At 36.5% G+C, this 25,894-nt stretch overlaps 1 protein-coding gene across 5 annotated transcripts in view; it reads right to left on the reverse strand.

Moving 5' to 3' along the window:
* Window positions 1-2,201: 2,201 nt before the first annotated feature.
* ELOVL7 (ELOVL fatty acid elongase 7) overlaps window positions 2,202-25,894 on the reverse strand; it is a 97,288-nt gene continuing 73,595 nt past the window's right edge. For 4 of the 5 annotated variants that reach the window (XM_025389260.1, XM_025389262.1, XM_025389263.1 and 1 more), the window contains 6 exons: window positions 20,749-20,939; window positions 16,650-16,730; window positions 15,280-15,336; window positions 12,940-13,045; window positions 7,932-8,068; window positions 2,202-5,258 (listed from right to left, as the gene is read on the reverse strand). In XM_025389260.1, the coding sequence (XP_025245045.1) occupies window positions 5,049-5,258; window positions 7,932-8,068; window positions 12,940-13,045; window positions 15,280-15,336; window positions 16,650-16,730; window positions 20,749-20,939 (782 nt within the window). In that variant the 3' untranslated portion in view covers window positions 2,202-5,048. The remainder of the gene's footprint in view (window positions 5,259-7,931; window positions 8,069-12,939; window positions 13,046-15,279; window positions 15,337-16,649; window positions 16,731-20,748; window positions 20,940-25,894) is intronic. The other variant, XM_025389264.1, reaches the window with a different exon arrangement.

The raw sequence follows: 25,894 nt of genomic DNA on the forward strand, positions 1-25,894 counted from the left end.
AAATTAGTTCACAGCTTCCCTTGCAGCTAGAGATGGCCATGAGGCAGTTTTGACCATTGACATGTAAGTGAAAGTTGTTGTGTAGGACTCCTGGGAAAGTAGAAGGAAACAGACCTAGACTCTATTGTATTTGGTACCCAAGGAGGCATACAAAGACATCTTCTTCCCTGGTGGTATATGGTATATGCAGATTTTCTCTGTATCCCTGCCCCTCCCCAGAGTACTTAGCTACATGGCATGATGCTTTGGAATGACAGACAATAACTACAGTCTGTTACACCCAATTACCTCCTACAAGAGGGAAATACTGGAAAATGCTGGTGACAGGGAGCCTTGGGCTCCATGGAAGGGATTCTTTTCCAGAGGCTCTCCTAACCAGGCTGATATTGCTACTCCTCCATCAAACATCTTCAGTGGGTCCTGATGAACATTATTTTTTTTTTCATCAAAGGTAACTACTTAACATTAGGAAAATACATATTGCAAATCTGTAATACACTTTTCACTTGTCAACAGGTATGCCACCTTTGTTTTTATTAAAATGTGATGTAGGCCTGTCTTTTTAAACTGTACTGTAAACATTTTAAGGGCAGGGACCACGTCTAGTACATTTTAAAGTTTCTCATGACATTTAGATGCAGTGAGCACCCTAAATACTAACTACCAGTGAAAATCATGTCAATTCTGTCATTTTGGTTCCTAACTTAAATAACATCTATACAAAATATTATAATACATACATTGCTTTTTAAAAACTGGATAATTTCAAACATACACAAAAGTAGACAGAAGAGTAAAATAAACTCCTATTAAGTGAACCCATTAGCCAACTTTAACAATTACGAACACCTCCTTTCTTTTTACTAGAGTATGTTAAAGTGAAATCAGACAACCTATCATTTTACATATACATACTTCAGTGTATGTATCTCACATCTAAGGACTTTAAAAATATACATCTGCAATACAGTAATAATATCCAATATTAATCATTTGTCTTTTAAAGTTTAGTTCTTGTTCAGTTATATCTGATTATTATAAGAATATCCTTTTATGATTTGGTTTGTTCAAATCAGGATTCAAATGACATTTGGTTAGTATATCTTTTTTTTTTTTTTTTTTTGAGACGGAGTCTTGCTCTGTCGCCCAGGCTGGAGTGCAGTGGCCGGATCTCAGCTCACTGCAAGCTCCGCCTCCCGGGTTCACGCCATTCTCCTGCCTCAGCCTCCCGAGTAGCTGGGACTACAGGCGCCCGTCACAGCGCCCGGCTAGTTTTTTGTATTTTTTAGTAGAGACAGGGTTTCACCGGTTAGCCAGGATGGTCTTGATCTCCTGACCTCGTGATCCACCCGTCTCGGCCTCCCAAAGTGCTGGGATTACAGGCTTGAGCCACCGTGCCCGGCTGGTTAGTATATCTTAAGTCTTTTATCTACAAAAGTTGCCTTCTCTGCTTTTCTTTTTTTTTAAATGTCATTTATTTATTAAAGAAACCAGGTCATTTGTTCTATGGAATTTCCTACATTTTGGACTTGGCTGATTGTATCCTCTTGGCGTCTTTTAACTCTTCCTCTATATATTGTATTTCCTGTAACTAGTAGTTTATAAAAAGAGGATTGATTAGATTCAAGTTCAAAAAAATTTTTGCCATGAAAACCTCAGAGTATTATAGTGTATTAAGAGACAAAACATCTGGTTGTCCCACTCTGAATGACATTAAGATTGATCAATGGGTTCAGTCGTATCAGCACAAGCCATCCCCATCAACCTTTCATCTAATTGTTTTAGCAACCAGTGATCCCATTTATTAGAGCCAGCAGGATGGCAAAATTATTCTTTTTTGTTAATTCTTTCCACTTAAAAAACCTTGCCTACTAACATACCACCAATTTTGAAATTCTGTACAACCAAAACACATAACTCAAATTCAAATTCCTTCATAGAGTCTTCCCTGTCTGCTAAGTGGCAGAATTGTCACTCATCTGGCACCTGTCATCTACTGCCCTGTCACATAATTTCATCCGCCAGTTGGTAAGCTCCAGGAGATCCCAATTATGTCCCAGGTATCTCTGTATCCCAAAGATGAACACAGCACGTGTACAAGAAATATGTAAAATAACTTTGATTGGTGAGTATTCAAATTAAAAGCCACCAACCCATGCAAACACATGCAGCTAGATTCCAAAATGAAAAATACACACACATATACATGCGATATCACAAATTTATTATAGTACACGGAAAAACAAACTCAAACTTTGACAACATCCACAGAATGTTCCAGTCTTTAAAAAGTTAACAGAAATAAAGGGTAATGGAGAGAATATAATCTCATAATTTTATAATTAAGGCTGTAAATGGCAAAGTCCCATAGATATTTAAAAATCTATATTTGTATTTATTTATAATATAGATATAGGCCCTCAAGGATTCATAGAGATTTATGTAATAAACTAGATTTTGGAACTGCTTATTTTGTTGTTGTTGCTGGTTAGGTAAGCAAACCCAAACAAATTAAGTCCTGAAAAGTGGGATGAAATCCCAAAAGAACTCTATGTGACCAAACAGAACTCTTTTAATAAATATGGCCCATACAAATTCTATATCCAGTGAAAATCATTTTGATCCACAATCATGTTGATGTTTCTATGGAGGATACTTCTAGCAGCCGTGATTTCTTTTGTAGCATTCTGGCTCTCCACTTCTATTCATATAATTGAGTACGTGCTTTATTACATGTTAGCTCATAGGCAAGTTAAACATTTTAAAGACTACGGGGAGGTTAGGAGAGGTTGTATGATGAAGGTCGGAAAGTATGCAAGAAATAAACTCTCCTGTTTCATCTCTTTTATTTTTGCCTCATTTTGGTCTCTATACTACTTGGGGTCTTTGGAAATGGTGTGATTTATAACAGCACCTAGCATACCTTCTCATTTTAGCACAGGTTAGATATGAAGAGCCAAACCTGGAAAACAGTTAAGGAGTCCTGAGACCTTTCCAGTGGAATAAATTAGAGCAGTAGTTTCATTTAGCTGTGCTTTTTTGTCCTTTATTCTTTTTTTCCTAAAAATATAAAATTATGGCCGGGCACAGTGGTTCACCCCTGTAATCCCAGCACTTTGGGAGCGCGAGGTGGGAGGATCACCTGAGGTCAGGAGTTCGAGACCAGCCTGGCCAACCCTGTATCTACTAAAAATACAAAAATCAGCTGGGCGTGGTGGCAGGCGCCTGTAATCCCAGCTACTTGGGAGGCTGAGGCAGGAGAATCACTGGAACCAGAGAGGCAAGGTCGCAGTGAGCCAAGATCGCGCCATTGCACTCTAGCCTGGTCAACAAGCGTAAAACTCTGCTTCAGAAAAAAAAAAAAAAAAAATGTTATATATATAATTACTCCCATTTATCAACCTTTACCTTCTCATACAGTAATCAAGTAAAATCACAAGAGATCACTTAAAGGCAAATAACCTTATGAATCTGGTAAGTGTAAACATAAAAGGCCATGGTATTGAGTAAAACTTAGGCATTGTTGTACAATAAGTATCTCTGTGTGTTCAACATTCACTGGGGCTTTAAGTACTAGTTGTTTAAAGTCCTACAAACATAAACAGTCCTTCAAAATTGACTATAAATAAAATAAGAAAAAAATAGGGAAAAATTCACAAATGTCCAAATATTGTTATTTCTTGGACAAAACTCTACTGACTAGTAGTTTTGATTCTCTAACAGGAAAATGTAAAAATAACAGAATTTTAGAAAGTAGCAATTTTAAAGAAACAAAGCCTATGCCAAATGAATTTCAGTCTTTCATTACATGGTTTATAGGTCTGGAAACAGAAATCCAGGTTGTTAATTAATTCATAATTCCAGAAAATACTTTATTGGTCAGTGTATCTATAACATTAATTATATAATCTATAACTATTATATAGTCTGTCTGTCTCTCTCTCAAAGTAGAACAGCCCTTGCTTACATAATCAATTTTCCCCTGGATATTCTCTGTGCCACAATTTGCCTCTAGTTGCTTCACAGCCACTCTAAACCATATCTGGAAACTGTGTACAATAGGTAATATTATTTATAATTTAAGGGTAGTACCTGTAGTGTGCTCATGATATGAACATTTAAGTATCTAACCTATATATTTAACCAAGATAATAATTTAAACCATGACAATGTAAGACAGTGATGTGATACTATAACAGACAACAGGTTTTTCCCACTGAACCACACAGTACTTTTTCATTGACAAATTCACCTCTTTCCAGAGATCTACAAAGTTAATTGTAAAACAGTAATAGCAAAGTGTTCATTAACCCATTAAAACAAATCACCTTGTTTTGAAAATAATCAGCTGAATGAAACTTGGTGTCAAGTGCATTAGTGTACTAACCCAAAGTATGGTTACTCTGAAACAGTTTGTACAACAAATGGGTTGTGAGGAAGTCTTATCAGCAAAACTGGTGTTGGCTACTCAAAAGATCCATTGAAAATTATCAATGATGATTTTGAATGACAAGTTATCAAAAACTCACTCAATTTTCACCGTGCTAGCTTGCTAAAATGGGAGTTAACTCTAGAGCAAACATAGCATCTTCTGAATACAGCCAATAAATGACAAAGCTAGGGCCTATGGTTGGTTTCCAGACTTTCCAGACCCGGCAGAAGGAATCTATTGTAACACATGGATCCCTGTCTGTGCTCAAAATATCTAATGATATTTTTCATCTTTACTGGACTTCCTTGAAGAGTACTGTATTGCTTCATATCTTTTTGCACTGTAACAAAATGTGTTAAACAAAACCTTTGGATTAGCTTTAAAAGCAGCTAAAAAAAAAAAAAAAAAAAAAACTTCTGGATGCTGTAGGCTCTAATTATCAGAAGACTGTTATCTGGAAGCTTCGGGCTCTCAAATATCAGACATCCCAATAACTTATCATAAAAATACAAGCTCTTAGTTTTGAAAAATATACAAAATGCACTGCATAGGCAAATATCTCTTGATTGTCAAGGAAGACAATGTATCAGTTTCGATCATAGACTTATGTTGGGCTTCAGTTATCTTTGTATTTGCAAGTTCCATTTTTCACAGTTTTGGGCAACCTCTGACCTTTGGTGTAAGCACAGTACCAAAAATGGAGAAAGAGCAGCAGAAACATGCAACTGTAACTCATTATGATGCACGCAAAGACTGGAAACTGATACTTGCAATCCTCCATGAAAAAGAACTGGCTTATGTGGATGGTGACAATAACAAACTGGACCTAAGAAATGAAAACACGAAAAAAAAATTATTCAGATATCGAGAGTTACAATTCTTTACCTACCTATGTTTATGCACTCCCAAAGTGCAGGGAGTGCACTGTTGGGCAGAGAAGTCCATCTTTAAATCTAGCCTCCTTGGGAGTGATAATGGGTAGTATAATGTCAAAAGCCAGTTGGAAGTATGGATCCACCATTCAGAACCACAAAATGGCACAACCGCAGGGTCTATATTTAAATGTTCCCTGGAGCTGTGCAGTGCAGCAACCTTTTTACTACTCAGAGAATCAACAGAGCAGGTTTTCCCTATAAGTCTCTGACTTGAGTCCTTGACTATGATGAAATGACCATGTACTACATTGTGGCCTATTTTCTCAGGATGAGTTCAATTTCAAATATTCTGTCCTGTTATTGGACCAGATATTTTAATTTTTGGAAAATACTTACATTTTACTTAGACCCCCTTGAATTTTGTAGTAGCCAAAGCATCTCTGAGTCCTTATACCTGCCACTTGTCCTCCACGGTCATAGATAAAAATGTGTCTGGGCCAGGTGCAGTGGATTACGCCTGTAATCGCAGCACTTTGGGAGGCTGAGGCGGGTGGAACACGAGGTCAGGAGTTCGAGACCAGCCTGGCCGAGATAGTGAAACCCCGTCTCTACTAAAAATACAAAAATTAGCCAAGCGCCTGTAGTCCCAGCTACTCAGGAGGCTGAGGCAGAAGAATTGCTTGAACCTGGGAGGCCGAGGTTGCAGTGAGCCGAAATTGTGCCACTGCACTCTAGCCTGGGTGACAGAGCGAGATTCCATCTCAAAAAAAAAAAAAGGGTCTGAACTGCCAACTGAGGTAGAGAATCTATAAGGTGTGAGAGAGAACTGGTGGCCCTTCTAGTAGTGCTCAAGGGCTCTGTGGGGCAGAACATCTTACACAGTCCCAAGAAGGACCTTTTCTAAGCTAATATTCAGATTTTCTGGTTATCATGTTTTCCCTGATTAAAAAGCAACATGTATTCTGCAGAAATTTTAGAAAAGTAAAACTCTATAAAGAAATAGGTAACAATTACCCACAATTGGTCTTATTAATCATGGTTAAGATTTTCATATAGTTTATTTTATTATTTTATCCTTATCATCAACTTTCCTTGCATTATCTTAATGTATATTTATGACATTCCCATAGCATAGCCACTTGTTCCTCTCATTTTGCAAAAGAGAAAAAAAAAACCTTAGGAAGGCTAAGCGATGTCCTCAACATTCTATGCATGTGTATGTTTGTGTATAATTGACATCTTTGATAATATAATAAACAAATGTTCATCCTATTTTTTCTACATCCATATTTTTCCACATTATTAAAAAGTTTGTATAACATTTAAGAGTATGCTAAGGGGAAAAAAAAGCCTAAATACAAAATACAAAATTATATATGCAATCTATACAAATAATGTAAAAGGTGTACACATATGCCTGAGAGAAAAACTGGATGAAAACAAAATAAAAATATCATCAGTGATTATCCCTGGGTGGCAGAATTACATGTATTTTTTTCTCTTTTCTTAATTAGGTGTTCTCACATATTTGCAATGAGCATATACTACTTTGAGAAAATAATATTTTTTAAAGAAGCAATGGTGAGTAATTTTCATGACTTCATAGTATCTCAAAGTATGAATTAAAATAATCTGTTTTACCATTTCCTTATGGTTGGTCATTTAGTTTGCTGCCTGTTTCAGATACAACAAATAACTCTGCAAGGAAATACTCTGATCTTGATTTAGGATCCTTATACATTAAAATGTCAGTCTCTCACCTGGGAGAATACATTATATGAATGTGCCAAATTTCATTTAGGAAGTTACAGAATTTTAATAAAGAATTAATCTTCAACACGCTATCTAAATCAAATTCATACTTTCTCATTGATGTTACTGGCAGAATATGACATCAATTTATCATAGATTGCAAATGTGGAAATACAAGGATGGCAGAATTCTCCTTTTAATGGACACTAATAAAATGTAAAGCAAATCATCATCTCAAACCCATAATGAGTCTCCAAAAAAGTTAAATACCATATATGTTGAGAATTAATACTTAGAATGTATTATTAGGTCTAAACTGAGTGCCTCTGCTCTTTCAAACATTGTTTATATAAGGGCAGTATTCAAATTTAGGTAATACATATATGTTGGTCTAACCCTCTACATGTTTAATTCTCACAATGCTTTTTATTGACTGGAGGAAAGACGGACTTATAAATGTTAGGACTAGATAGGTAAGCACACAGGAAGGCTCATCGTTCCCTCAAAGTTGCATTCCCTCAAGGCCATCTAGAGCTAATGGAATTTCTAATTTCTAATAGGTATTATGCCTATTGAGGGTCATATAACTTTGGAGTTATTTTAATCACAAATTTATTTATTCTTGTATAAATGCATAAAATAGTATAAAGATGGCATAAAAATGCACACTTGTTTAATTGTCTCAGCCTTTTGGTTACCAAAGTTCATCTAATGTTATTAAGAACAATGATGGCATATCATGTAGGGGACAGACACTCTACCCCTATTGTTTTGTTAACTTTCTTCTTTATATAACTAGTATCCTAGTTCACAGTGAAAACAAGTGACTGTAGTTGCTTCATATATGGTTTTAAAGAGAGTTAATTACTCACAAGCTGTAATGATGTCAAATATTTTTTCCACCACAGATACTTCTGGTAGGCTGGTCCCAGTGCAGAGAGTCCGTAGTAGGAATACATGACTACATGTACAGCTGTATTTAGAAGGGCATGGAATGTTCCCAAACCACCTGGAAAATAAAATTATTGTAACGTGGGGCCATTGTTCCTTAAAATGAACCACATTTTCAGCCGAACTGAGATTTTTGTATAATTATTTCTTGAATTTTGGAAAAAAATATATAAAATATCAATCCTGTTAAATAACTATCAACTTAGAGGGGGCTGGATAGTATATTTAGTAAAATATAAGATATGAACCTGAGAAAGTAAATTAGCATATCTTCATTTTGTTATATCTTAGCTTAAGGTGGTCTTACGATTTGAGTTTACTTACACTTAGTTGAGTTACCTTTTAAATATATGTTGCTAAATAATAGTATGCTAAATGCTAAATAAATATATGTTGCTAAATAATAATAGTTGCTAAATAATGTTAATTGATATTTTAGTGAGGGTTAACGTATAAAAATATACAAAGTACATTAATCTTAACTTGATGATTTTTCATGTATGTATGCACCCATGTCACTACCAAGATCAAGATATAGAACATTTCCAACACCACTTAAGATTCCCATGAGCTCCCAAGGTAGCTTTAACTTCTTATCACCAACTATTACTTTTGTCTGCTATTAAACTTCACATAAATGGAATTACACAGGATGTACTCTTTTGTACCTGGTACCTATATTGGTAGTTTGTATTTTTACTACTGTGTAGTATTATACCATATAAATGCATCATCATTTACCCATTCTCCTATCGACAGACATGTGGGTTGCTTCCAAACTGGGCTGTTCTGAATAAAGCTGCTAAGAATATTTTTGTACATGTGTGGAATCAAATTTACTTTTCCTACTCTCAATAATCTTCATTAAATAATTTTGGCAGTAAAACCACTGGCTTTCATTAGCAAACTGCTGAATTTACTTTAATGAATTATTGTTTTCCCAAAGTAAATATCTACTAACTGTTACACCATCCTTATTTACGGCTTCCAATTGATTATGCCTTCCTATCTTGGTTTTCCTCTTCTCATTTCACCACATTTCCTACCGATCCCCTTCAGTTGAGAATAGAAGCAAAGAACACATGGGAATGTAAGAAAAGATCACTTCAGTTGTCTTTAGCTGGACCAGTAATACAGCAGAAGGGGTAATGGTGTTTAGCTGAAAGTGTGGCGGAGGGAACACTCTCCCTGGGGTCCCTTGCCTAAGAGAACAATCTGGAAGAATATGTGTTCTTTATGTATAGCCTGACTCAGCTTAGTAATGTTGACCTGGAATTTACATTTTTCTCAGAAACATTCTATTTTCTTAATTCCAGTATTCTTTAATTCTGGAAATAAAGCAAAACCTCATCGATTTAGATTATGGTAGAAGAACTGAATTCATAAACACTATGCATTACGGAAAGTTTAAAGGAAAATACAAATTCATCACTTCTAATATAATCTAATGAAAAATCTAATAAAACCATTACACAGTAGAAATTGCTTTTAAATAATTATTCATAATTGCAGCAATTCTAGATATTTCTAGATACTAGCAATGCTGAAGTACTCTGTTAAAATAACCTGTTTTAAATAATTACTTTTAAGTAGTTAAGTATTCTCCCAAAGCCTCATTTATGCTACACTGTTCTACATAAACTTTCTCCTTCTGACGAGAGAAAGCCATATTTTAGCTAATCCCTCAATTACCATAAATTTCAAGTCAGAAGGAACTGAATTAATTAAGCTTATTAACAACTTTCCAGCTTGTATTATTTACATTTGGATTGGTCTTCTTTCCCAAAGGAAATTTGAATAAACACATTATTGTGGTGTAAGAACACCTTTTCTAGGTTAATTTAAAAATAGAATAGTTGTCTACTACTGATAGTTTAGGAGTCAAGGTGCTTAAAAGGAAGATAAGCCAAATACCTCTCAAATTCATTTGTGTTTCATAATAATACACACATAGGAAATCTATTTCACCTTTGATATGGAACTATGTCAGAGCTTTTCTAAGACACCTATCCTATTATTTAATAGAGGAGTGCCTATTTTCTGTTTGGATACTGTCACCATTAAATGTCCTAAAATGAGGATGTTAGACACAGGGATTTAACAAAGCACTAGCGTAGCCAAAAGTATTTAGTAAGGTTTACTGATCAAAATAAGCTATCAAATAAAAGTAACATGTTTACTTTCTCTAGTTATGATTTTTTCTGACAAGCTATTTTAATAAGTTTATTTACAAAACAACCATATTTTAATTAGTAATGTTTTTTGTATCTTCTTTGGAAAGCTTTCCTAACAAAATATTTTCTAAGCCTGTTTGTTTTCTGCTTTATGACAATGGGTCTGTAAACAAACATCTCAGAATGAATTACGATTAGTACCCATCACATTTTACTCCTTTGCACAAAACAAAGGAATCACCTGGGTAATTATCACAATTCTCCCTATCTCTGGAAGGGGATATATGCATAAATTAATATTATAATTCACATAATTAATATTATAATTAATATAAAAACCTACCACAGAAATATTTGCATCCTATTCAAAAGAAAAGCTGGATTGCTATTACCCTATTGAAGAGTACAACAGAAAAACAGGAAATTAAATACTAGATAGAGATCAGCTGTGCTCAAGTTTTTGCAAAGAACAGTTTAGAATGGACAGTTTCATTCTAGGAATGGACATCAGTACCAAACATTTCTGGGAACAGCTTTTGTTGCTGTGTTTGTCACTGAAATAGGTATCAGATCTGCTAAACAAGTGTTTACTAGAATTCCACATGTAAGACTGAACAGAAGTGCCAATGCATGGAACATATGAGAGAGAAGAAAACTATCTTGTACTATTTTCATTTTGTAAAGAAGAAGAAGGATTAAGGTGTGGACAAGAAACCTGTTATAAAGTGACTGATGTCCATAAACATAGTACCACTTAAAAACTGTGGTATGTCACTTGAACCTGGGAAGAGGAGGTTGCAGTGATCCGAGATCACACCATTGCACTCCACTTGGGCAACAAGAGTGAAACTCTGCCTCAAAAAAAAAAAAAAGTTGAGGTATATCATATTTAAATTATCATTATTGAAAGCACTGCTTGCTTTTTAAATGGAAACCACACTATCAATGAACTCAAACATAGAAGTTAGAAAAATGCTCAATTGTATTCATTAAATAAAATTTATTTCTCCCATTCTTTAACAGTCAGATATTCAGTATTTAACAATTAGAAAATACAGAGAAAGGGAAATACAGAGGGAGAAGAAAACCACTTTTTGTTTCAATATCTCCCAATTACCTCTGTTTATATTTTGGGATATTGCCTTCCAATCTTTCTTCTATTCACATTTAGTTTTCAGTGTGTATCCTGGCCTCATGAGAGAAACCAGAATAAATAAACTATAAGAATGTGAAAGCACCTTTTCTAGCATACTTTAAAAATAGAATAAGTTCATCTACTTCTGATAATTTTGGAGTCAAGTTGCTTAACAAAGAAGATGAGCTTTGTTAAATCCTTATGTATAGAATCCTCATTTTAGGACATTTAATACCTCTCAATATCATTTTTGTTTCACGGTTATATACACACAAGTAATAATAACCACCCTATTAGTGAATGTTTAGGTATTTTCCAGTTTTTCACAAACACCAGTAAGTGTCAATGTAGAAAGAATGGGAAGGGGCAATATGCATATAAGAGGAAACAAAAACACAGAAAGTAAGGATAAGTAAAATAATGGAGATTAATATAGTCACTGTTGATTTGGCAAATGGACACCGCTGAGACTATCTTGTTTTAATGTAAATGAAATGTTTATACTAACAAACCTCGTAAGAAAAAGCAGCCAGTTTTAAGCCACTTTTGAGCAAGGAGGTACTTTACATCCTGGAAAATCCGATGCCCATAAGCCATGGTAGCGACAACTGTTCACTCATGATTCACAGCCCCTGTGGCTCCTCTGAGTTTTGGCATCCCCTTCCTGACATGGGCTTATCCATGTCCTCTCATGCTCTGAGACACACAGATCTTTTTCCTCCATGCTTAGAGAGTCTAGAACTCAAACAAGAGTTCCTCAATTGTGGTTCCCCCTTTCTTTTAGTCTGGCAGAGTTAGAAAGGCCAAAAGAGGCAAGCTATTCACAGAAATGTTATGAACTATGGGTCTATTTGAAGACTTTTAAAATTTAAGAAACTGGAGCAAATAAATCCCCCAACCAAATTTTCCTAAGGTAAAAACATATCCTTGGGGATATCACTTATTTAAAACTGTGTAATAGGATAAAATTACTTCTGGTTTCTCCAATTCTAGACGATCAGAAGCCTAAAACGAAAAAGAAACAACCAACCTGTTTTCCACGCTTTCAAATTAAACTATTTTGGACCTTAAAAATAGTATCAACACATTCTTTACTATGGTAGGATGCTTTAGGAAGTTGGGGTAACCACAATTTGACACATCTTTAAAGAGCTGTTAGGGGTTACAGTGTGTGTCAGCTATTAGAAATTTGAAGGCAAATAAGACATAGAATTTGAGATAAGCATTCTAACTTCCTGGGAACATGCAGGAAATTGTTCTCTATACTTCTATAAAGTCAAAGCTTTTGCCATTTTAGTTATTTGTTTGTTTATATTATTTATTTCTTTAAATGTATTTAATAAACCTCTCTGGGAAAATAATAAAATACAAACAAAATGACTAAAGAATATGTGCAGAAGGCTGTGCCCAGAAATTATGCATATCTAAAGAGTGGGGTAAACCTAATTATTATGAGTCTTACGTTTATTTTTCAAGTAATAGTTAATGAAAGAAGTAGAAACAAAGGGACTCTTTGATTTTTTGAGTTTCTTATAAATCACATTTCAGAAAAATATTTTGTTTATAGCATATAGAAATGTTATTGTTTATAACACATGATCCCAACTTCCCCTTATCTACCTGCAGCAAATTTGACTCCAAACCACCAGGTCCACGGCATGATGGTATGATGGAATACATGAAGGAAAGTCACTTGGTTATTTTTCTTGCGCAGAACAAAAAAGATCTGAAATAATTTAAAGAATATCAAGTTCATAGAAAATCATGTGATAGTGTATTGAGTATTATTAAAATATTGGCAAAGTGCAAAGTATTTCATATCATGATTTCCTCTAAAAGCGTTGCCTTATAGAATGCTTACAGAAGCAGCTAATTCCCCGAAGGGCAGCTCAAAATCTCATTATTATGAAGTAACTTAGGTACGATGCCTACACATGGAAGAACCAACAAAAAGGTGAAAAGAAATTGTATGCAGATTTAAAAATCAAAGATATAAAGTAAGGAATATGGCCAAAAATTATTGAAAGAAACTGTATTAGTAAAAAAAAAAAAAATCCAGTGGATTTTGAAGTATATGGGAAAGCAGGAGACTTAGGATTGAAATATTCTACATTGCTCTCTAATACATCTTACCGATATGGATAAGGGATTAGGCAAACGAAGAGGACTTGCAACAAATCAAAAGTTAGCAAATTATTATTAAAGAAAAATGAAGGGAGAAAAAGTTGAAAAGTTAATTTGAGAAATATGAGGGAAAATAAAGCAAAACTGTATAGAAAAAAATGAGAAGGGGAAGGAAGGTAACACTCAGAATGAACATTATCCAGTGGTTTGTAAAAACCCTATAAACAAGATGGTAGAATTTGGGAGAGGGGGAAATGTTTAAAAAATATTCGAAAGTGAAATTCAGAATACAAGTGTTAAGATTTTTAAACACAAGACTGAATAGAATAGCACAAAGAAAAGTATTAAGAGGAGTATTTGAGAAATGTAGTTTACGGAAGGACATAGAAGCAGTACAGTTTCCTTATGGAAGCTGGAACTGAGAATATGCAAAGCAACTGAGAATATGGAAATTTTGCACATTTCCAAGTGCAAAATGCATTTGCTTATGCACATGGAAGAAGGCTGAGTGGCGCAACAGAAAAAGCCATACACTAACAATCTAGGTCCTTGTCCCACTTAGTAGGAGCATTCCTCTGGGTAAGTCACTTAACTTCTTGGCTTCAGTTTCTCAGAGTGAAGGTTCTGGACTAATGCTTCTCAATCCTGGCTGCATATTACAATATCCAAGAAGCTTTTTAAAAATAGCTATGCTTGGTCTCTGTTCCAAACCATTTGGCACCAAATCTCTGGAGGTAGGGCCTTTTTTTGTCGTCGTCGTTTTCCCTAATGCAATTAATTCTATTGCACAATGCGGGCTGAGAACCACTAGAATACAGGTTCTCAAAACGTGGTCCCTGTATTAGCATCATCTGAGAACTTGTTAGAAATGCAAATTTTGAGCCCCCATCCAAGGCCTAGTGAATTAGAAACTCTGGGAGTAGGGGGTTCAGGCATCTGTGTTTTAACAAGTCTTCCAGGTGATGCTAAACGCATAAAGTTCGAGAACCACTAGATTGTATGTTCACACAAGTCCTTTCCAATTCTAACATTATGTGATTAGTCATTTTAAAAGGTGAAGCATATTGAGATTTCCTACAAGAAATATCATGGTATGCATTCCAAAGAAAACACACTTTTCAGTCTCAGAGCCAAAACTAGCTCCAAATAACTAAGATACACTTGCTGCAAAGATACAACAAATATTCAGCTTTCCTAAGCTCCTCTGGAAACAAAGGTTCATGGCTTTCTCCTCTAAATCACAGACCTAATTCATGACACTTGCTTCTCCCAGGACCCGTTCATACAAGTTCAGAGGTGATCCTACTTCCAAAGTAGGAAGAGATAGGGCCCAGTAAGCAAAGACTTCAGAAAAGCAGCTGAATTACTGATACCCCAGGGGTAATGCAACATTCTCACGTAAGTTTATGAATTTTTAAGCATTTATCCTCCTAAAGGAATATAGATGACTGTGCTTTGGGATTAAAAAAAAAAAAAAAAAGTAAGATGTTTTCTGCTTTTTACTTCCTGAACTTGATTCATAAAACAACTGTCATCCATCTATATATAGATGCAGTTTTGTAGTATATGACACAGTTACTGTGCTTATCTTAATCAACTGATAGCTACATAACAGAAACCTTTCAGAGTTTGTAAAATACTGAAAAAGTAAGTTTATCCTATCTATTCTCTAAAGTTACTGATAATAAAAGGTAAAAAAGAAAACAGTAGGTCTGCCTGAAAAGGAGAAATGACCAAAGTTATCAGACAACTGAAACTACAGCAGTTTATTGGTTTCATTGAAAGATCAAACATTTAAGATCAAACATTTACCAAATGTGGTGGCCATATACTCACCGTATCTAATAGCTCAACAAATTTGGAGAAGTAATAAAGCCAGCAGGTACGTGCCATCTGCAGAAGCACAAATAAACCTAAATTTATTTTGTTTTACTTTGTATATGGAAGAAAAGCTTGTATTTTTAAATTTTGGTAAAATATGCATATATTTTATGTTAACCATTTTTAACATAATGGTTATGTTAACCATTTTTTAGTGCACAGTTAAGTGGCATTAAGTACCTTTCACATTGTCATGTCACACTGTCATGTTAACCATTTTTTAGTGCACAGTTAAGTGGCATTAAGTACCTTTCACATTGTTGTTCAACTATTACCACCATCCATCCATAGAACTTCTTTCATCTTGCAAAACTGAAACTACACCCACTAAACTACATCCCATTCCCCCTTTCCCCTCACCCCAGTTACAATTCTACTTTTTGTGTCTATGAATTTGACTACCCTAGGCTCCTCATATAAGCCAAATCATGCAGTATTTGTCCTTTTGTGACCTAATTATTTCACTTTGCATAGTGTTCTCAGGGTTCATCCGTGTTGCAGCATGAGTTAGAATTCCCTTCCTTTTAAAGGCCGAATCATATTCCATTCTATGCATATGCCACATTTTGTTTATCCATTTATCTTATTTATCTTTTTTTTGTTTTTTTTTTTTTGAGACGGAGTCTCACTTTGTCACCTAGGTTGGAGTGCAATGGTGCGATCTCGGCTCACTGCAACCTCTGCCTCCTGGGTTCAAGCGATTTTCCTGCCTCAGCCTCCCGAGTAGCTGGGACTACAGACCCACGCTGCCATGGCCGGCTAATTATTGTATTGTAGTAGAGACGGGGTTTCACCACGTTGCCCGGGCTGGTTTCAAACTTCTGAGCTCAGGCAATCCACCCGCTTCAGCCTCCCAAAGTGCTAGGATTACAAGCGTGAGCCACTGAGCCTGGCCTTGTTTATCCATTTATCTATCCATGGACTATTGAGTTGCTTCTACCTTTTGGCTATTATGAATAATACTGCTATAAACATGAGTATACAAATATCTCTTCAAGTATCTGTTTTCAATTCTTTTAGGTATATACCCAGAAGTGGAATTGCTGGATCTTATGGTAATTCCATTTTCAATTTTTTGAGGACCCAGATGTTTATTTATTTTTAAATCCAAGAAATTCAAAAAGTAAAGCACCAATTTTCATTTTATACAAAATTATACACATGACTTTCTTTTATTCTTGTAATTTTTCACTTTCCCCACCACAACACACACAATCTGATAACTGAGTCATTTGCTTATTCTAAGTTTACATTCAATGTTACAAACAGTTCACAAAATTTTAACATTGATTTTGAATTTCAAGTTTTTCCAAAGAGAAACTTACCCTCAAAGCTGTGGGTGACTGTGAATAGTCAACAATTTCACATCGAAATGAATAACCTATACCCCAGCCAGACATCACAAACTGCAAGAGAGCACATGCATATTAAGAAAGGAAAGCATTTTCCCAACAGCCACAACAAAGGTAGTTTTGATAGTGTCTCTTCATTACATTTTCAGCTGAGTCAGTGCAGAGGAAAAGTAGCTGGAACAAATACAAACTATGAATATACTTGATATCAGAGCTTGATATCAAGAATTTTCAAAACCACAAACCCATATATTATTTATATAAACTGTGTTCTGACTAAAATGCTCATCTCTTGGGATGATTATTCTAACATGTGAAGAATAAAACACTTGCAGTGTTTTGCTTAAACAGCAAATACTGGTAGGTGACTTATCTTAGGTTCATCTGTATATGTGTGAGTGAATGTGTTTCTATACTCTTAAAGGGGACACTTGGATCTGAATCAGTCATTTCTAGCAATTTCCAGTCTTTCTACTTAGTCAAGAACTAAACATGCAAACCAAAATGCCTCAATGTACTCATAAGATGGCTGCGAAAACTAGGCTTTTCCCATCATTGGCTGGTGAGTGTGATGTGAGGTGGTAGTCCATGGCTCAGATATTATTAATAGTTTTACTGTGGATTCACAAGACAAGTAAAAGAAGAAAATGCTCTTGTTAACAATAAAAGTGCAATCTGGCACGCCTTAATTCCAACACACCCACAAAGTGATCCAAGGCTGATGGTGAGAAGAAAGAGCCTATTGTTGATAAATCTGAACTGTAATTCAAAGATTATAAAGATTATACTGACATTCTTTCAGTCTGATGGTGGGAAGGTCTTCTTTTAAAACAGTATCTGAAAAGGAAAAGCCAAGGGCTCCAATTTTAACTTAACACATACATGAAATGATTGGCTTAATTTAGGGTACTGACAATACGATCAGTTCTTCTCTTTTCTGACTTCTTATTCTCATACACGCCAAATCCGCCCTGGGAGATCTTCTCTCTCAGTATAATGGTTATATCCTTTTCTGCCATCGAATCATATTTTAAATTTCTAGTTTTAATTACTATTAAAGCTAAAATTGCAACAATAAATTAAATTCTAAAAACAAAAGCTTATGAGGCATTGTCAGAATAAAATTCTGATGGTGTAAAGAAACGAAGAACAATTATTAGACACTATGGTATTATAAAATGTATCGCTCTTTTCTGAGACTAGCCCCTAGCTTGACTTATACGATAATTTAATCACACTGTTAACTTAGTAAGTTATAAAATCTTGAAAATTAAGACTCAGAAAAGCACAAGACATATATTTCATGAATGAGAAAAATATTTAACAAAAACAAATCAATAGATTTTGCCAAATGAAAAAGGGGACATGACATAGAAATGGCTAATTCTGTTTTGAAAATCCTACTGTGAGTGAGTGTCCTCATATTCTCTTGTGCTCAGACTCATTTTTGACTAATGTAACGCTCCATGGCCAGGAGCTGTTTACTGGAATTGTGATGAATAATTCTCCACCTTACCCTACCCCAAACAAGCACTGTGTTGAATGAAAGTTGCGTGACTTGGCCTTCTGTTGGGTCTTAAGTGGTCTCTGCTAGTGTCTGACTGGTGCCAAGTAACTAGCACTTTCAAACAATCACTACGCAAGAAGGCATCTGAGTTCCTTGAGTCTGATGTGCTTCCCTTTCAACTTCCTCAAATTTGGCCTAATATCACTGGTGGAGGTGTTTGCTTTGTTAACCAAATGAAATCATACTCCATACAATAAACCATGTGTTCAGATGTGCCATCAACAGATGGATGGCACGCTGTGTGGCTATTAAAAGCCTTTGTTTAAATAAAGAAGAACACTTAAGAACATTCCAACAGCCTGTGGAACTTTTTACATATATGTCTATATTTCAGGCTAGTAATAAGAAAAATCAGGCCAGGCCCAGTGGGTCACACCTCTAATCCCAGCACTTTGGGAGGCTCAGGCAGGTGGATCACTAGAGCCTAGGAGTTTGAGACCAGTCTGGGCAACATGGCAAAACACCATCTCTACAAAAAATACAAAAAATTAGCTAGACATGGTAGCGCATGCCTGTAGTCCCAGCCACTTGGGAGGCTGAGGTGGGAGGATCACTAGAGTCTGGGAGGTCAAGGCTGCAGTGAGCCAAGATTATGCCACTGTACTCCAGCTTGGGCAACAGAGAGAGACCCTTTTTGGAGCGGGGGGAAGTGGGGGAAGAATTCCCTGAATTCAAAAAGTAATAATTTATATTTGGCAGGTAGTTCCTGAAACTGACACATAAGTAACTCAAGTATTAGCAGTAAATGAGAGTCAGAAACTCTCAAATTCAGATATTTTAAAACCTTCTTTTACATTGTAATTCATCAAGTAGGAATCAAAGCTGCCTGGTGATGACTGGATTCTTTCCAAGCCTGAGAAATATATTTGGGGACATTACAATCAATGACAAATCAGACATAGACTCTAAGAATATGAGAGCAAGGAGGGACCTGAGTGACTATTTGGTTCAATCCTGTCTTTATAAAATGACAGAACTGAGGCCCAGAGAGGTTAAATAACTTGCTAAAAATCAGGCAGCCAGTCAGTGGCAGAACCAGAACTAACTAGTCCCTAATCTCCTGGCTTCCAGGTATGTTCTTAACACCTTACTACAACATGCTGTCCCCTAAGACCATGCTAGGACCTTGTGTTTTCTTTGCTCTCACCTCTATCACTCTTTTCCTCTCAGTTGCTCATACTCCTGAAGGGACATTAAGAGTGGCCTGTGAGTTAATTTTGAAAATAAAATAGAAGAAATGGAAAGCAGCAGAGTGAGTCTAGATTATAGGGAGGACTGTGAGAAATAAGGCCAGAGTATTTTATTTATTTATCTATATATTTATTTATTTATTTATTTTGAGACAGGGTCTTGCTCCATCACTAGACATGATCACGGCTCATTGCAGTCTTGATCTCCCAGGCTCAAGTAATCCTCTCACCTCAGCCTCCCAGGTAGCTGGGACCACGGGCATGCACCGCCATGCTGGGCTAATTTTTTTTGTATTTTTTGTAGATACGAGGTCTTCCTATGTTGTCCAGGCTAGTCTCAAACTCCGGGGCTCAAGCAATCCTCTTACTTCAGCCTACCAAAGTGCTGGGATTACAGGTGTAGGCCACCACACCTGGTCAGCCAGAGTAGATTTAAAGTGATCAATATGATGGATCTATAGTAAGAGTCAGGTCAGAAGAATGCATGTGGATAAACTATGGTGTCAGGAGAGGTCAGTGGGGCCACATTGGGCCCTCATGAGCCCTACTTATGACTAAGCATGAGGTATGCTATAGAGGAAGTTAATAAAAAAGGATGATGAAGCCAGCCAGAGTTGGAAAAGAAGGAAGGAATCTCAGAAAAGAACATACACGGGGGTGGCTGAGGCATGTTAATAGCACAGGGGAAGAGAGAGAATTCATGAATCTGTTTTAGGGTCCTGGAAGAGCCCTATCTCTCTTATTAACAATTAAGGAACAGCAATGAATTAATGAGTTAATGGGAAAAAAAATGAAGGAACAGGCTCCCTCACCTATTGCTTTATATGAGTCTAGGCTCTCTGTCCCCACAAAGCCCAGCTAAACCAACCAAAACAGTCTACCATCCTATAGTTCATCAGAGTATCCAGAAACCAAAGGTTCCTACCATGATGATGACATAGTGAACTCTGATGTCAGACAGACCTGGGTTCAAATATCAGCCCTCCACTTACCAGCTATGTTACTTTAAGTTATGAGTTTCCTCAAAACTAAAATTTATGGATTAATTCAATCATCCACTAAGGCAATTATGTACAAATCCATGGACTAGATGTTAATTTTTCTCATTATCTGTGAGATAGATTATACCGAGATCCTCAAATGAGGTTATTATGTGGTCTATACCCAACACTATTTTGGCAAACACCTGCTCTAGTGAGATCAGTTTCTTAATTCCTTAAATTGCAAAGGTTACCCTTATAACAGAAAACATAATGACACATAGACAGAAAAACTCAGGCAAAATTCTCCCATTAGGAATACTGAAGACACTTGCCTCATAACACATATACACAGAAAAGAGTACTATTAAAAAATTGTACGTTATCATCACTTTCTTGAGTTCAAAGGGCTTGCGATTTTCCATGAGCTTTGGTCCCAGAGAAGTGACAAAATAGACGTAGAATCCTAGAAGGATGGTTTGCGGCAGAGGCGAGGACATGAGGAGCCAATCTTCAACTCTTGGATCTAAGAGAAAAACAATATGTGAGTATACACCTGCTTAGCCAAGGGATAACTAACAGCAACCAACATTTCTTTAATTGAGCATCCAGATCCTACTATTGACTGTGAGCTATTTGGACAATGATCACTAGTATCTGTAGAAAGGTGGAAAATAAATCAACAGGCATAAGGAAGTATCCTGGGCCTAGAAACAGTGGGGCTCTCAACAACCCCAGGCCTCAACAGGCTAGGGGAAATAGTAGTTACCAGAACTCAAAAGGAAAGAGAAGCCCTCCTGGAGAGGAGCTGTGTTATGCTCTGATCGCCTGCATGATGGTGTCAGTGTCCTGATAAAAGGCACCCCAGGGAGCCCTCTTTCCCCATGTAAGGATACAATGAGAAGATGGCAGTCTGCAACTTGGAAGAGGGTCCTCACCAGTACCTGACAGTGCTGGCACCCTGATCTCAGACTTCTACCCTCAGAACTGTTAGAAATAAATTTCCATTGCTTATAAACTACCCAGTCTATGATAATTTCTTATAGCATCCTGAGTATGCTAAGACAAGCTTTGACTGTCAGTTGAGGGATTCGGCCAGCCCAAGACAATTTTGTAAGTATGGGGCCAGAGAAATAGATACCCCAACTCCACCCTCCTCCCTCTCTCCACTGGGTGAACCTAACCAGAAAGTATACGGCAGGGGAGCAAACCCAAGGATACAGTCTTCATGGATCGTTCTCCAGGGCCCAGCACAGGGCGCAAAGCTATCTGGAAGACAGAACATTCAGCAACATCCTGCCATGTGTCTATAGCCACTATTAATATCTTGGAGTTTTTCCATCCATATGTGCTTTTATATATTTAAAAAATGTTTGTATTTGCTGCTTATTTTTTTTCCTTCCCTAGGAAAACTGGCACACTTCCACATACACTGCATCACAGGATCACAGAATAGAAAGGGGGCTGAACATCCTCTAAGTAGCTAAAGTATGGGATTTTGGAGTCCATGTGGGCTAACCACTGTGATATTCTGAGCAAAAAAAATGCACCGGCCTCACAATTGCAAACAGAAACTTATCTGCTTACTGTCAGCTCCAGGCCAGCAGAGATGGATGAATAAAAAATTACAACTCAGGATGAAATGTGATTAAGTCTATAATTTCTAGTAGTTCAAGTTTAATTTTACTAAATGGCCTCATGAAGCCAGATTATTATGAAGGAAAGGAAGTATGGACAAGTTTTCAGAAGGATCTGACTCCAAATTATGCCATGACTAACCTCAGGATGCTAACTACTGTCACTTTTATCAGTTGGAAATGAAGGGTAGGGAGAATGCTGCTCTTGCTTTTTTAAGCTGCTAATTATGTGGCCAAGCACTGACAAATTCTGAATACCCAGGCAAGTGTGACTTCCCACTCAAAATTTCTTCAGTAGGACTCTATGACTGATAACTCACTTGGCCTCAATTTTAGTGCTGGAGTGCTTACATTTGACCGTCAGATGTGCATGGGTGATTATTCTGCATTCAAATAAGCCTCCCTCAAAAATACTGGCAGAAGTCTCTGTCTCAAAAAAATAAAGAAATAAATAAAGCCAAAGAGTCAAGAGTCAGCTCCAGACTAGATCCCAGGACATTTAAGAATTTAATATATGATTAAGGAAGTGCTCGCTTCGGCAGCACATATACTAAAAATAGGAAGTCCCAGAAACAAGCAGGGAAGGAAGAGATCTTTAACAAATGTTGATAGGAAAACTGACTGCTTGGGAGAAAAATGAGTTTGGTTCTTATCCGATATTCTATAAGAGTATGTTCCAAACTATGCATGGAAACAAGCTATTTAAAGACTTTCCACAAAGAATTGGGGAGTACTGGAATGCTGGGTTAAACAAACAGGTTGCATTACTACAGGATTTCTTAATACTTCATGTTCATCATGAATTGCCAAGATGGGAATGGTAGTATGCCATAGTCTCCAAACTTATTTGACCAAAAAACACTTATTTTTTTTAGTAGAATATTATTTAACATCTTATGAAACTAGTGTTCTGTGGAACACAGTTTGGGAAATATAGCCATTCACTAAAATAAATTTATAAATTAAACGACTGAAGATTAGGTGGTCAGACATACAAAGAAGAGTTAGTACCAATCCTACGGAAACTATTCCAAAAAATTGAGGAAGAGAGATTCCTCCCTAACTTATTCTATGAAACCAGTATCATCCTGACACCAAAATCTGGCACAGACACCACTATCACCACCACCACCACAACAAAGAAAACTAAAGGACAATATCCCTCAGGAACACAGATATAAAAATCCTCAACAAACTAGCCAGGTGAATCCAGGAGCACATCAAAAAGTTAATTCACCACAGTCAAGTGGGCTTTATTCCTGGGATGCAAAGTTGGTTCAACACAGTCAAGTCAATAAATGTGATTCACCACATATATAGAATTTAAAACAAAGACCATATGATTATCTCAATAGATGCAGAAAAAGCTTTCAATAAAATCTAACATCTATTCATGATAAAAACCCTCAAAACTAGGCATTAAAGGAATATACCTCAAATAATAAGGGCCATCTATGACAAACCCACAGCCAACATCATACCTAATGGGCAAACATTGGAAGTATTACCTTTAAGAGCTGCAATAAGACAAGGATGCCCACTCCTATTCGACATAGTACTAGAAATCCTAGCCCAGAGCAATCAGGCAAGAGAAAGAAATACAAGGCATCCAAATTTGAAAAGAGGAAGTAAAATTATCCCTGCTTGCTGATAATATGATCTTCTACCTAGAAAAACATAAAGACTCCACCATAAAACTTTTTTTTTTTTTTGAGACGGAATCTTGCTCTTGTTGCCCAGGCTGGAGTGCAATGGCATGATCTCAGCTCACTGCAACCTCTGCCTCCTGGGTTCAAGCGAAACTCCTGCCTCATCCTCCTGAGGAGCTGGGATTACAGGTGCCCGCCACCATGCCCAGCTAATTTTTGTATTTTTAGTAGAGACGGGGTTTCGCCATGTTGGCCAGGCTAGTCTCAAACTCCTGACCTCGTGATCTGCCCACCTCGGCCTCCCAAAGTGCTGGGATTACAGGCGTGAGCCACCGTGCCTGGCCAAAACTCTTATATTTGATAAATGAATTCAGTAAAGTTACAGGATACAAAATCAATGTATGAAAATCAGTAGCATTTCTATGCAGCGAAGTATTATCCTCAAGAGCTGGAACAGCTCTTCAACCCTCAAGCTGACAGCCAAATCAAGAGTTCAATCCTATTTACAATAACCACATGCACAAAAATAAAACACACAGGAATACATCAAACCAAGGAGGTAAAAGATCTCTACAAGGAGCATTACAAAACACTGCTGAAAGAAATATGGAAAACACAAATGGAAGAACATTCCATGCTCGATGATTAGAAGAATCGACATTGTTAAGATGTTCATACTGTCCAAAACAATCTAAAGATTCAATGCTATTCCTATCAAATTACCAATGTTATTTTTTACAAAATTAGAAAAAACTATTCTCAAATTCATAGAAAACCAAAAACGAGCCCAAATAGCCAAAGCAATCCTATGCAAAAAGAACAAAGCTGGAGGCATCACATTATCTTACTTCAAACTATACTACACAGCTACAGTAACCAAAACAGAACGGTATTGATACAAAAATAGACACATCGGCCAATGGAACGAAATAGAAAACCCAGAAATAAAGGAGCATACCTAAAACCAACTGATATTCAACAAAGCCAATGAAAATAAGCAATGGGTCCTTGAGGAATCGCCATACTGTTTTCCATAATGGTTGAACTAGTTTACAATCCCACCAACAGTGTAAAAGTGTTCCTATTTCTCCACATCCTCTCCAGCACCTGTTGTTTCCTGACTTTTTAATGATCGCCATTCTAACTGGTGTGAGATGGTATCTCATTGTGGTTTTGATTTGCATTTCTCTGATGGCCAGTGATGATGAGCATTTTTTCATATGTCTGTTGGCTGTATGAATGTCTTCTTTTGAGAAATGTCTGTTCATATCCTTTGCCCACTTTTTGATGGGGTTGTTTGTTTTTTTCTTGTAAATTTGTTTGAGTTCTTTGTAGGTTCTGGATATTAGCCCTTTGTCAGATGAGTAGATTGCAAAAATTTTCTCCCATTCTGTAGGTTGCCTGTTCACTCTGATGGTAGTTTCTTTTGCTGTGCAGAAGCTCTTTAGTTTAATGAGATCCCATTTGTCAATTTTGGCTTTTGCTGCCGTTGCTTTTGGTGTTTTAGACATGAAGTCTTTGCCCATGCCTATGTCCTGAATGGTACTACCTAGGTTTTCCTCTAGGATTTTTATGGTATTAGGTCTAACATTTAAGTCTCTAATCCATCTTGAATTAATTTTCGTATAAGGAGTAAGGAAAGGATCCAGTTTCAGCTTTCTACTTATGGCTAGCCAATTTTCCCAGCACCATTTATTAAATAGGGAATCCTTTCCCCATTTCTTGTTTTTCTCAGGTTTGTCAAAGATCAGATGGCTGTAGATGTGTGGTATTATTTCTGAGGACTCTGTTCTGTTCCATTGGTCTATATCTCTGTTTTGGTACCAGTACCATGCTGTTTTGGTTACTGTAGCCTTGTAGTATAGTTTGAAGTCAGGTAGCGTGATGCCTCCAGCTTTGTTCTTTTGACTTAGGATTGTCTTGGAGATGCGGGCTCTTTTTTGGTTCCATATGAACTTTAAAGCAGTTTTTTCCAATTCTGTGAAGAAACTCATTGGTAGCTTGATGGGGATGGCATTGAATCTATAAATTACCTTGGGCAGTATGGCCATTTTCACGATATTGATTCTTCCTATCCATGAGCATGGTATGTTCTTCCATTTGTTTGTGTCCTCTTTTATTTCACTGAGCAGTGGTTTGTAGTTCTCCTTGAAGAGGTCCTTTACATCCCTTGTAAGTTGGATTCCTAGGTATTT

The sequence above is a fragment of the Theropithecus gelada genome, chromosome 6, assembly GCF_003255815.1.
Source record: "Theropithecus gelada isolate Dixy chromosome 6, Tgel_1.0, whole genome shotgun sequence".
Classification (NCBI taxonomy): Eukaryota; Metazoa; Chordata; class Mammalia; order Primates; family Cercopithecidae; genus Theropithecus; species Theropithecus gelada.